This window comes from Agelaius tricolor, unplaced genomic scaffold (assembly GCF_023055355.1).
Source record: "Agelaius tricolor isolate 1412-34295 unplaced genomic scaffold, bAgeTri1.0.p SCAF_10, whole genome shotgun sequence".
Lineage (NCBI taxonomy): Eukaryota > Metazoa > Chordata > Aves > Passeriformes > Icteridae > Agelaius > Agelaius tricolor.
In genome coordinates this window covers 19,056,927-19,069,898 of record NW_027269270.1, presented here as the reverse complement: position 1 = coordinate 19,069,898, position 12,972 = coordinate 19,056,927, and the positions used below count along the sequence as shown (strand labels likewise).

General features: G+C 39.8%; 1 protein-coding gene across 3 annotated transcripts in view; it reads right to left on the bottom strand.

Annotated features, from left to right (window-relative positions):
- Positions 1-3,304: 3,304 nt before the first annotated feature.
- The window catches only part of KCNH7 (potassium voltage-gated channel subfamily H member 7), a 206,793-nt gene continuing 197,125 nt past the window's right edge, over positions 3,305-12,972 (bottom strand). For all 3 annotated transcript variants that reach the window (XM_071435032.1, XM_071435034.1, XM_071435033.1), the window contains 3 exons: positions 10,519-10,684; positions 6,894-7,086; positions 3,305-6,242 (listed from right to left, as the gene is read on the bottom strand). In XM_071435032.1, the coding sequence (XP_071291133.1) occupies positions 5,979-6,242; positions 6,894-7,086; positions 10,519-10,684 (623 nt within the window). In that variant the 3' untranslated portion in view covers positions 3,305-5,978. The remainder of the gene's footprint in view (positions 6,243-6,893; positions 7,087-10,518; positions 10,685-12,972) is intronic.

Below are 12,972 nucleotides of genomic sequence, written 5' to 3'. Positions count from 1 at the left end.
CAGAGAAGTAGCAGAAATTTCCTCAATAGAAGTATTCAACACTTCGCTTGACAGTGTCCTTGATTAAATGTCTTGCTTTTAAAGGAAAGCCAGCTATCTCCAGAGGTCGTTTCCCAGCCTAAAGTATTCTGAAGTTCAAATTGTACCCTCAGCTGCTTGTCACATTGAGATGTGCTGCAGTAGTCTGCTCTCAGAGGAGCTTCCTTTAGCTGGAGGCTTCTTTTGTAGAAGAACTTAATTTGCTTTTACTTTCATTTCATCATTCTTATGCCTATCTCTAGTTTCACTGTTACTTCATCACTACTTTTTCATTTCTACTTTATGCAACTTTCCCTTGAAAGATTTCCTTCCCCCTAGTACTTTTTCTTCCGTCTCCAGCACCTAAGCTGGAAGGCTCAGTTTTGGGAGCCCACTGTGTGCAGATGGGTTGTTTGTGTATTTGCTTTGTTGTGTACACTGTGGTGGTAAATCAGGCTGTATATTAATTCCAAAACAATCCTTTACTGGCTCTAAGAGTTTGCAGACATTAAAAGGACATTTGAGACTTCCAGAGATAAAGAATATTACTTGTTTATTCCAGCTAGTGTGAGGTTGCACAGATGATGGCTGATCTCCTGCTCTGACCACGAATAATGGAAATACCCTGACTATCGCTCTCCTGGACATTTACACCGAATTCTGAGACCTTTGTCCCTTTTAGATGCAATTGAAATTGGTGTCAGGGTTCATAGCAGTCGCTCAGGCAGTGTAGGGGAGGAGCACTCGGCTTTCCCCTCGGCTATTAGGAAGGCTGCGCAGTGCCACCGCCTGGCCCCGCTACAGACCCGACGCTGCCCTTCCGTGCTCGGCCGGAGCGCAGCGGGGAAGCCGGGACGTGGCCCAGCCGCCACGGCTGCAGCACCGCACCGCGCCTCACCGCGCATCAGCGCACAGCACCGCACCGCACCGCACTGCATATCAGCACGCAGCATTGCACCGCGCATCAGCACGCAGCATTGCACCGCGCATCAGCGCACTGCACGGCACGGCACCGCACTGCACATCAGCTCATAGCACTGCACTGCACCGCACTGCACTGGACAGTACCGCACCGCACAGCACATCAGCTCACAGCACTGCACCGCACAGCACCACACCGAACCGCACTGCACCGCACCGCACAGCACCACACCGCACAGCACCGCACAGCACCACACCGCACAGCACCGCACCGCACAGCACAGCACAGCACATCAGCACACAGCACCACACCGCACAGCACCGCACAGCACCGCACCGCACAGCACAGCACCGCACCGTACAGCACCGCACATCAGCACACAGCACCACACCGCACAGCACCGCACAGCACCGCACATCAGCACACAGCACCACACCGCACAGCACAGCACAGCACAGCACCGCACATCAGCTCACAGCACAGCACAGCACAGCACCGCACAGCACAGCACCGCACATCAGCACACAGCACAGCACCACACAGCACCGCACAGCACAGCACCGCACATCAGCTCACAGCACAGCACCACACAGCACCGCACAGCACAGCACCGCACATCAGCACACAGCACAGCACAGCACAGCACTGCACAGCACCGCACATCAGCACACAGCACTGCACAGCACAGCACCACACAGCACCGCACAGCACAGCACCGCACATCAGCACACAGCTCTGCACCGCACCACACAGCACAGCTCTGCACAGCACGTCACTGCACTGCGCCGTGCAGTGTACATTCTTACACGCTGCTCACAGTGTGTGAATATTTATAAAGATTAGTTAATGGAGAGGATGGAAGATTAAGGGTGCTGATCTGCAGGTGTGGTATTAAGTACACCAGTCATGGGAGAAATCATTCCTTCTGCTGCACTGGTATTGCAGTCTCCTGAGATTCTATTTGTGTTCAGCATTTTAGAGCTCAGCAGCTCCAATAAGAGGACTTACAATTTATCAGTGGGCAAGACTCCAGTTGCTTCCCCTCAGCAGGCAGCCAGAGGCTATGCCAAGCAGTGCATTTCAGCTTTTTGTATGTTACTTATGATGCTGGTGAATGAGACAGGAACTTTGATGAGTGCTCACCAGAGAGATGAAATTGCTAGGGCACAATTTACAGCAGGAAAATGGAAGAGAGGTCCATCTGTGGAGAGCCAGCAGCAAGGTGGGAGATAAGAAAATGCGTTTGCAAAGTGAACAGCAATGGAACATGGAAGAAAAGAGACCTGCAGCTGGGTGTGTGCTTCCAGGAAACAGCAGTCAGGCCAAGACACATGACTACTGTGTATTGCAGTAAATCTGTGCCTGTAGATGAATGTGCACATCCAAATAGTTCAGGTTGCTTCACAGCTTAACTATGAAAAGCATCACAACCTCTCCTTTGCTTTTAATGTTGAACTACACCTGTAGCTGGTAGGAGCCAATTAGCTTCATCAAGAGCTGTGCTGATCTGTACAGTCTCACCTCTCACATTTGAAGTGATTGTCCACAAGTAGCTTTTGTACTTCAACTACTTTAGCTATTCCTGAACTTTCAGGAGACTTCTCTATATTTACAGCTTATAATTTATATTTATTTTTAGCCACAGGTTTTTAATATACATAGCCAAATGTTCCTAAGCTCAAGCAAACCCAAAACTTGCTCCTAAAGTTCTGAAAGGTTCTTTTGATCTGTTACAGCTGTGTTGGGTATACAACCCTTAACATTATTATTCTTAGTTTGCTTTGGATAACACAGACCCATTTCTATCAACTGAAAACCAGACTGGACTTACAGGGAGGCCCACCCCTTCAAAAAACCCTCCCAAAAACCCCCAGCAAAATCACCTGCAAATAAAAGGGGCAATTTTTGCTGTTTAGAAAATTAATAGATTTCCATACTCACTGGTTTTTACCTGTTTCTGGAAGAAAAAATGTTGAAGCAGTGGGTCTTCATTGAACCTCAACAAGAAAAGAAGTTACCTGAGAAGTCAGATCTTTCGGTGGCAAGGAAGGGGTAGCTAGAGTGTTGCAACTACACTTTCATCTTTTCTGGATTCCTTGACAGGGAGCTTAGAATCTCCATAACTTTAGGAAGTCTCCCTTATTTGCACCTATTTGAGTGATTTTTTTCCTTTGGTACAAGGACAAAGAAAGAAACAAAGTCTCTTTGAGCCAAAAAATGGAATAAGTGTAGCTTTTCCTTCACTTTGACTGACTGCAGTAGTTGTCACTCTTCCTTTTCTGTCCCCAATGCTCCTTCCTCAGGCCACCTGTTTTGCTCAATCTCTTTGCAATAATGAGAAATACCAGGTGATAAAATTGGACATTTTTTTCATTTATTTTATTTTTATTTTATACCGACTTTTTAGAAAGTAGCATAACAAATGCCTTTTTAGAAAATGTGCTAACCTGTTTCTTGTAAACACATGAGTGTTAGTTACCAGGCTGAGATAGAGCAGAAGTCCTTAACACTTGCTATTTAAAAAAACCCAAACAACAAAACCTCCCAGAAGGTATTTGTTGTCCAACAATCCTGTTTCCACTGAAGTATATGCAGGCAGAGTTTCTGACTGATCCCTAGTGGGAGGAAAGATGTGTGCTAATGTCTTAACAAACAATTCCATGGATGAGGGTATGGCCATTAAGGTCTTTGAAATGGGTCTCAATGTCTTTACTAACCTCAAGCAGCAAGTTTGTTGCACAGCCCAGACAGCTTTGCTCCTGAAACAGGCAAGGGTCTACACGAGCCTGAATGTCAGGGTAAAATGACAGGTTCAAGGGGGGATGTGTGGTAGGCGGTTCGGAAAGGCTGTACCTTCCTAGTACCTCAGCTATGGGGTAAGGAAGAGGGCATCGTGCGGCCGGGAGTTCAGGATCAAAGGAGGCTGCGCACTACGAAACAGAGAGAAAACCCCACGGGTGTGTGCCCCAGGGGACCCTCCCTCCTTTTATTCTAATCAAGTTGTAGGAGTCCTGTGTCTCCTTTTTGGACATAAATCTCTGGCATTTGTGGATTAATTTTCCTGATACTAGGATCTGATCCTGCAAGGCACGGAGCAGTTCAGCCCTCCTGTCATCGCGGTAGAAGAACAGTCAGCCTGTTGTACCATTTGGACCTTTCAACAATCAAGAGTAGTATGAGGCAGTAGAAAATTTGATCTTGTATGGGAAGGGTTGGTTTATCTTTTGAGTGACAAAGATATTGACTTAATTTATTTTGGTATCCTTAAAAGCAAAGGTAAAGCAGAGTCATGCTCAGTAGCTTAACACTCACACTAATTTTAAATGAGGAAAGATTTACCCACCTTGGGTTTATCTACGGGCTGTGTATGATTGAAGTGTCACGTTTGATTCTAACCCCAACATACAAGGAATGTATCTATGTGAGGGACAGTCACTATTGTATCTCTCTGTAGCACTGATTTTGGACAGAGGGTTTAGCTTGGTTTTAGGTAAAATTTATGTGCTCCCCCTCTAACTGGATTACATGCTTTTCTGTAAACAGTACTCATGCTAGAGGAATTTCACATTAAAACTATAAGATTAGAAAATCATATGGATATTTAAAAATATTTGAAAGCAGTAAGAAAAACATAATTTCTCTCTAAAAGAAACACAACATTTGAAGCAGAATAATATTTTAATAAAATTAAATCTAAGTATTCACAAAGCATTATGCACATACAGTACATACTGTATTTAAAGCCTACAGACCTTAGATCATTTTATTCTAATGTAGTCAGCTTTGGACACAAGCTAAGCTTACTCATTTTGTAATAAGAAAGTTTACAATTGTTTCTGAAAGTGATTTTACATATATACATATATATATATATATAGCTCTATATCTATACTCCTACATGTAAGTGTAGGTATATACACGCACTTGTGTGTATGTGTGTATATAAATATATATACACATACACATACATACACACCTATGTACAGCTATAAAATACACACATGCACACGTCCACAGCACCTGTGGGGGGGTGTGTGTGTGTGAGCATTGTAGAGGGGCCAGTCAGTACAAAGAGGTAACTGCAAACAGCCACCCTAATAATTATATAACAAAAATGTGTAAAATATTTTTAAATTAAAACATTGTTAATAATTTGTATTGAACAAAAGGAACGCAGTCTTCTGCATTACATAGAAATTAGGTTTATTGCATTTGATTATGTTTGTGTGACAGATGAAGAGCACCTGTCTGCTCATCACAGCTGAATTCTATGATGCAATTAAAAAAATAACAGTACAAAAATCAAAACCCAAAATGTGATGGAAACAAATGATTCAATTTAATGCAGTTTGTGGATGTGACCTATGGTGATACTTTCCACCATATGGCAGTTTTTCTCTCTGTTAAAATACTACCCTACTTTAACTAGTTTGAAAGGAGGCTGTGTTCTCTGTCCTGATTGTTTCAAGCCCAGAAGATTTGGTTACCCTATTCTTTCTTTAGATTCAGACCCATTGCGATGTAGTAGAAAAAGCTCACTACAAGAAAGATAAATCAAGTTCCAAAAGTGAGCTAGAGGAGCATTTTTCTTGAATTTTAGCTTGGTCAGGTAGGAGTTTTTCTACGTGAATTATTGTTATTGGTCTCCTATTTGCTCTGAACACATATCCACAATAAAATACTATTTCCATGACAGCAGTAAATGGTAATCTCCATGCAACGTAAACTGTAATTTCAGAACATGCATGTTATTTAAAAAAAATAAAAATATAAGGTGCCTTGAGAATGCTGGCAGTTTTACATTTGGAACATACAGTTAGTGTGTGTGTATATATATATTTACATCAGAACTGCTCAACTTTACCTTACAAGCTTCAGATTTAGGAAAATATACAGTACTTTTGCATATAATGGTATATTCCTTGTAGCCCCTGAGTCAAGTATAGAGGATTTAAATACAAAAAAAAAAAAAAAAAAAAAAGGAGAAACAGCCATTAAAAGCACTTACATTTTTATGTGAAATAATAGTATAAAAGTACTATTTCCCAGGAAGACCAGGATCAGAAACATGCCTATGAAGACTCAAGATTCCTACAGTGCTTAGTGAAGATTCTGGCAAGGAAGGGTGCCTAATTGGAGGGAGACAAGTTTTACAAGGCTGTGGGGGTGGCTCTACAGACTGGTCACGTTCTTGGTCTAAAAAAGAAGCCAGGTTGTCTTCTGAGGCTGTGTTCAGATGCACTCCACTTGAGGATTCTTTGGATTTCAGTTTTGATTTTTCAACATCTGAAATTTCAGGACACTGTAAGGGAAGAGAAAAAACAAGATGGTAATAATTACATTGGTCTCTTCCAGGCCCTTGTTCTGTTCAAAATTAGCAGATTCAGATGGTTGATGGAAAATAATTTTTGAAAATTAAACAGTGTAGAAATATTTTTTTACATGGTACTGCATTTGATTTAATGTAATTGAATGCAATTCTGCTGATTAATTGTAGAAGTCTGGATATCTTTTCCTCCCCTCAGACTTGCTAATATGACATCAAGATACACATATTAGCAGCCCTTTCTGAAGGACTGATTACTCTTGAGACCCAGTCTAAGAGTATGGATATCAACATTCTGGAATAGGAAGTTCTGTTTTAGAGCGTAACTCCAGAATTGCATAATTCTGGACATTCTAACCACTTGGATTCCTTTTCTGCTAACTTTTATAAAAAAAATGACAATGAAGTAAATCTATCTGATTATAAGATCATTGTATGAATCTCTACAACCCTCATAGAAAATGTGGCCTCTGAAACTGTGGTGTTTAAGCCCACTGTGAAGGTACTAGGTCAAAATAATAATTTCATATTCCTTAAACTAGTGAACCAGCACCGGATTGGTGCATTTCTTCCTCATAAGATAAGAAGACTAGGAAACCTCTTTTGATCTTATGGACATGTACTTACCTGAGATGAAGGACTGAAACTTCTGTCTGTTTTAATTGATGCTGCAGGCTGAAGCTTTTGTATGACCCGGACTGCTGGCTCTTGATACTCTGCACTTGCAGTCACCATGCTATAGGCAGGTGGAATGAGTGTTGACTGCCTTTGCAGAAGCTGCAGGATGGTTTGGATATCAGCAGTCATTTGGGATTCAAGCCTAGAGAGGGAACATGAAATCAGTTAGCTCATGGCCAGAAACAGGTGTATTTTATGCACTGCTTACAGAGGTCCTCAAGAGGGCCCTGCAGTTTCCCAGTAAAACCATTGCTTGTTGCGGCTTGAACATGTCTTAAAAAGGAGAGAACAGTAGAGGGAGTACGGAGCCCTTCCAAAGCTTCTGGCTCTCCCTTTCCCTTGCAGAACATAACTGCGAGCTTTTCTCTGGTTTTTGCTACACTAAGAATGAGTTCATCACTCTGCCTTAGATTTGCAACAAGAAGCAACACAGGGGACTGGGTATCTGGTTGAAAATAACTGGAATAAATGTATTCTCTTCATTGTGACTAAATTGATTTGTTCTGGCTGGGCATGGGACATTATTTTGATGCATCTGACAAGGCATTCTGACATGCTGATACAATGCACTGAACTAAGCAGAAAGCGCATTTGTGTTTTTCCACAGTTAGAAAAAGAAAGATGCTTCCAAAACCATTAAAAATCCAACTGCCCAATTCTCATTAGTGTGAAAATTTATTCAAACTTATGCAGTCCTCAGAATTAATGTCAGCATTTCTAATGTTCAAATTTTGTACATTTAAAAATGTTTTTCACCTTTTTATAAATTTGTATATGACTTCTGAAACACTTGAGCTGATTATTTTGTTCATACTTACAACTCCATAGCACTGAAATGATTTTTAAATGGTCTTGCCAAAACCTGTGACAAACTCAGGAAAAGGTAATGCCTTTTGTACCTTCCCAGCTGCTGGAAGGCTACAGCACATGCTGACAGATGGTAATGCAGATAATACAGCCTTCTGTACAGCAACTGAGCTTCTGACAGAGTAAACAAATCTTTGTCAGCAGCCTTTAATGTTGTGAATGTTACTACTTGGGCTCCCTACAGTAGCAGAATTGATCCCGTGCTGTCAGATTTTTGCTTTTACCATGTGCTCACTGATGTTATTTTTTTATCCTGTTGTAGTTGTCCATTGCCTGTATAATTTATTTATAAAAGTATCTGTGAAATTAATCCAAAAGGTATGACTGAAGTGTATTTGGGATGCTGTTTCTTCCTTCATCAGAAAAAGATGATTTTGTGGCATCAGCTCCCAGAAAAAAAACAGCCCAAACCCAGACTTCTGACTGTTAGAGTCAGATGTGCCCTACTTGCCCTCTTGGTCAGCACCCTTGGGTTCTTTGCTTCTTGCCAATGTGCTGTTCTCACACAAGCACAGTGCTGATGCCACAGAGTGAAATGCTGCAGGAACATGCCACCATCCAGAGAACTTCCATCTGCTATACCTGGGTCTTAACCCCTCAGTGAATAAAAGGTCACATTGGAGGATATCCATTCAAGATTATTTTTGGCTTTGAATTAACTCTAAAATTGCTCCCCTCTTACTTTGTTAGTACTTGAATGTTTCCTTGTACTTCAAAGGAAAGAGTGTCTCTGGTAGTGTTTATTTATCATCATTGCATATAAAGGTTCACTTTCCATTCTCCAAAATTTAAAACAAATCCATGCTACCCAAACAAATAGGAGAACTGGCCTAAATGCTAGGCCCATAGTGTCCATGAAATTCCAATTGCTTAAAGAGAAGAAACAGAGAGAATTCTAGGGACATATACCTTGTACATAGAGGGCTGGAAAGCCCTCTGTGTCAATTTAATAATTGAGTGTTATGCCAAGCCTCTAACTTGGCATGGAAAAATTCAGGGAGAAGTGACCATGCTTTTTAAGCTAGCAAGTCAGAAGTGACAAAGGCAGGAAAGGATATTGTCTGTTATATTAGTAGAAAACCCAGCAAGGCCCCAAATACCAAAAGCATGAAAAGCTTTTAAATCATGAGAATAGTTTAAAGTGATATAATAAAATACATAAAAATTTAATTCTTAGTTTATCAGCAACAATTATATTTTCTGACAGAATACTGACAACTTGCATGATAAAACGATGGTAACTTTGAGGTATAACTTCAGTTTTGAGAGCTTAAGGTTTCAGGAAATGAAATGTTACCAAAAGACTATGTATTGTTGATGGGGATCCTGCAAGCATGTAGTTATGTGACATTTGCAGCTACTTAGATTACTTGATTTTAACTAGAAATTACAGCAGTTTAGGGTTAAGTGTTAAAAATGTTAAAAATTGTGTTAAAAGTGTTAAAAATTTTTAATGCATTATGCCATATTCAGGAATGTAAAATACTGTTGTTTGATTGGCTTTTGGTGGATGAAGGAATCAATATGCAGTTAACTTGGCTTTAAACCGATTGCTAAAATATACAGCGCAGAATGCCACTGAATAGCTACTAAAGTATGATTAGGACTGAGTGTGTTTCATAGTATTTGTCATGGAAAAATATTAAAAGTAATGAAAATATAGAGTGAAAATAATGAAAAAATCAATGGTCCTGAGGCTAGGTCAATTTAAGTGAAGTTACATGGTAAATTACAGTGCAGGATGGATCAAAATTTTGTAACCATATTTTTAAGATGCTGTAAGCTATGCTGCTTAGCTGCCAGTAAAGCAAGATATATTAAGCATAATATATATTAATACTAATTTCTATTAATAATATAATAATATCTAATAATATCTATTAATATATAATAATATAATATATATATTAAGCATAATATATATATTAGGCACCATATATTAAGCAAAAATGATATTGGATAATATATTGGAAAGTATAATTTTTCTGTTGTAACAGGTATAAGTATTGTGCTTTTGCATATTCCCATGTCTTACTTATTATAGAGTGCAAAAAGAGTTAACGCATCAAAAAGGGAATTCATCTGCAATACATTTTAAAAAGCAGGCAGCTGGTGTACTTTGAGTCTCCAGGAAAGAAAAAGTACTTCACATCTTGAAGATACTGAAAATTGCTGTTTTGTGTCCCTGCCCGTGGCAGGCGGTCGGAACTAGGTGATCTTTAATGTCCTTTCTAACCCAAATTGTTAGATGGTTCTGTGATCTAGGAACAGCACTCTTGATGAGGTGAGATTTAAATTTAACAATTCGAGGCCTCTCAGTACAACTTCTTGGTTAAAAAGATGGTCTAAAACAGTCAGCTGAGGAAAAGGGCTCTATTGCAAAGCCATTCAGAGTAGCTAATGTGCATATCTAGAGGCAAAAGACATGAATATTCTGGCAACGTTTAAAAACTGTGTATTCAGATTTCCCAGAATTGGTTTTTCCAAGATTCTGGAAAGCCTAACTTAGGTGATATACAGCCTCCGCAGAATACATACACACAAAAAAAGTGATATTCCCATTACGCATATTTTTGTATTTTTGAGCTTCTGAAGATCTGAATGCTTTTGGAAACTTCCTGCACAAACTCATTCCTTCTGTAGCATCTTCAATATCAGTTGTATTATGTACTCTTTCACACATAGGCTCTTTTCTCTTTGTTTTTACCTGTTAAGTTGTTCTTGAAGTAAATCTAATCGATTCTCCACTTCCCCGTATATAAAATCACTTTCAGTTTCACAGATTCCCCATGTAACATGGGATAATGCTGGTTGAACTGGGGAGTCCTGGTACTCCTGGATGTTCTCCTGCTCCCAGTTTCTTTTGTTGATGTCTGATAAAAAAAAACCAAAAAGAACATATAAAAGTATAGTTTTATATAAATAGATTTAGAGAGGTTGACACTTCTCAAGCATCCTACTTACTGAGTTTCTCAAAACATTGAAAGTTAAATTGGTACATTAGCCAGAGAGACTGAACATCTCTCTTTGTTCCTTAACACTCCTTAAGGAAAGATAAAAGTGGTCACATACATGCTAACATTTTGAAGCTGCAAATAAACAAGCAGCTTTTTCTAGTCAGCAGCATCAGAGTTCTGCCACTGAATGGCTTCTCTTTAGTTTTGTTTCAAGTATTTTACAAATGGATCCCAAATTTTCTCAGTGTATTTTTTAGCAATTTTTTTATTCAGTGAAAATAGAAATTCTTGTTCTAACCTAAAGACTTTAAATGATGTACTTGAATGTCTTTGATAGTGTGCTTCAGAGGCCTAAGATGCCTTCTCTTGCCCTTGAATATGCTATTGAAGTGTATTCACTGCTTAGCTCTTTGGTGTGAAAGAAGGATTCGCTGCATTAAAATTGCACCACTGGGCATGTGGTACAGTGCCTTGGAATGTCCCCTCTAGAGAAAGATGCCAGGCCTCAGGGAGATGCCTTTCTTACCCATAACTGCAACACTTCTTAGGTTGGTGAAGTGTAATATGTTTTCTCTGAGACAAGGGCCATTTAATGCAGCTCATGCTGCTAGCAAAAGGGTACTGCTTATTATTCTCATAAAGGAAACTGATTTTTATTGATGTTGCTTTTAGCATCACTACTCTCCCACCCAATCTGTTCACCCCTGTGTAAAGCACATCTCTGAAGCTCCTACGGTACTGTGGGGTGAAAGGTGCCTGTTCATTTTGTTTAAGGATTTCAGACTCCTAAAAGAATAAAATATTCAGCATTTCTGGGTCAGCCAGAGATCACTTTGATATTAAATGAAGCTTCATAGTAAAGTATCTAAAAATACTCCTTATATGAGTAATTTATATTTGTTTCTTTACATCCAGCCCCTTGTAAAAAAAAAGATGATGCTTATTCCAGGTCTTACCTTGTACCTGCTGCACCCAAATTTCATCCCTCTTGGTTCTCTGTGACCAAGCACTACACATGACTACCAAACAGAGCTCAGGGACACTCTTTCCTTTTGCCTGGATTTCTGGTTTGGCCTATTTCTCTTTCCTCTCTCAGTTTACTTAATTTATGCATCTGTGGATTTATTAATTAGTTACATTCTTGGCTTTATGCCATTTCTCCTGTTCACCAAGTTGTTGAAAGGTTACACCTCAATTATCATGGGAATATACTTGTTGCACTTATTGTATAGAATGAAGATCTTGCTGGGACCTTTGCAGAGCCTACAGGTGACGTAGTTGAGCAGTCCTTTTTCTACAGCAAACCCTGCTCCCCATAGCCTTTGTTTACTCTGAGTTAATCAGTCAATCAAACAGTAAAAACTGGTCAGAATCACTCATTCTTCTTTGATGTGATAAAAAAAAGTCTGTTTAAATTTTAACATCTGCTCAATACTATTCCCATTAGAGTTGTATTTGTAATTATTTAACTACAGGAAGTTATACAATAAATTAAACTTCTTGTTGCACCCAGGCTGCTGCTTCAGCATACAGCTGGGCAAAATCCTTGACTGCTTGTAAGACATCTGCAGTTGGATTTGAATCCCACATCAGTCCCTGAATGATTTGCTCAGAGCTTCTCCTTACACTTCACTTGGCACTGCACGCTGTTAACTCAGCATAGGTTACATTCATTTCACACTTGTGAAATTTTTCTAAGTAACCATAGCAGCTAGAGCCATGTTTCAAAGAGAAGAGAAAAAACCCCACACTGTGGGTAACATGTAAGAGCTTTGTCCAAATGCTAATAGCTAATCCTTTTCAAACGTGTCATTGAGCAGTGTTTCTCTAAGTAAAGAAAAAAAAAGTTCCCACTCAGATTTAGTATTTCAAGTAGATTTAGCCAGGAAGGGGAGCTCTCACTACATGATTCCAAGTGTAGGAGATTTTCTTCTCTCTCTGTATTTTTTTTTTGTTTGTTTGTTTGTTTTTATCAGCAAAAGGTCGTTATTGTATTATCTGATCTTTGGTTAGCAGGTGGTAGAAGGTTTCCTGGAGCTGTAGAGTGTTTGGATTTCATCTGACGACCAGTAACTGATTTTATGCACTGGGCAGAAGCAAGAGGAAAGAGATTTCATCTTGGCTACACAGAAATCTGTTCTGCTTCTCAGGAACTTAAGCCAATGGAAATAAAGAGATAAAGGGTGTCACAGAAGCATTTGGCA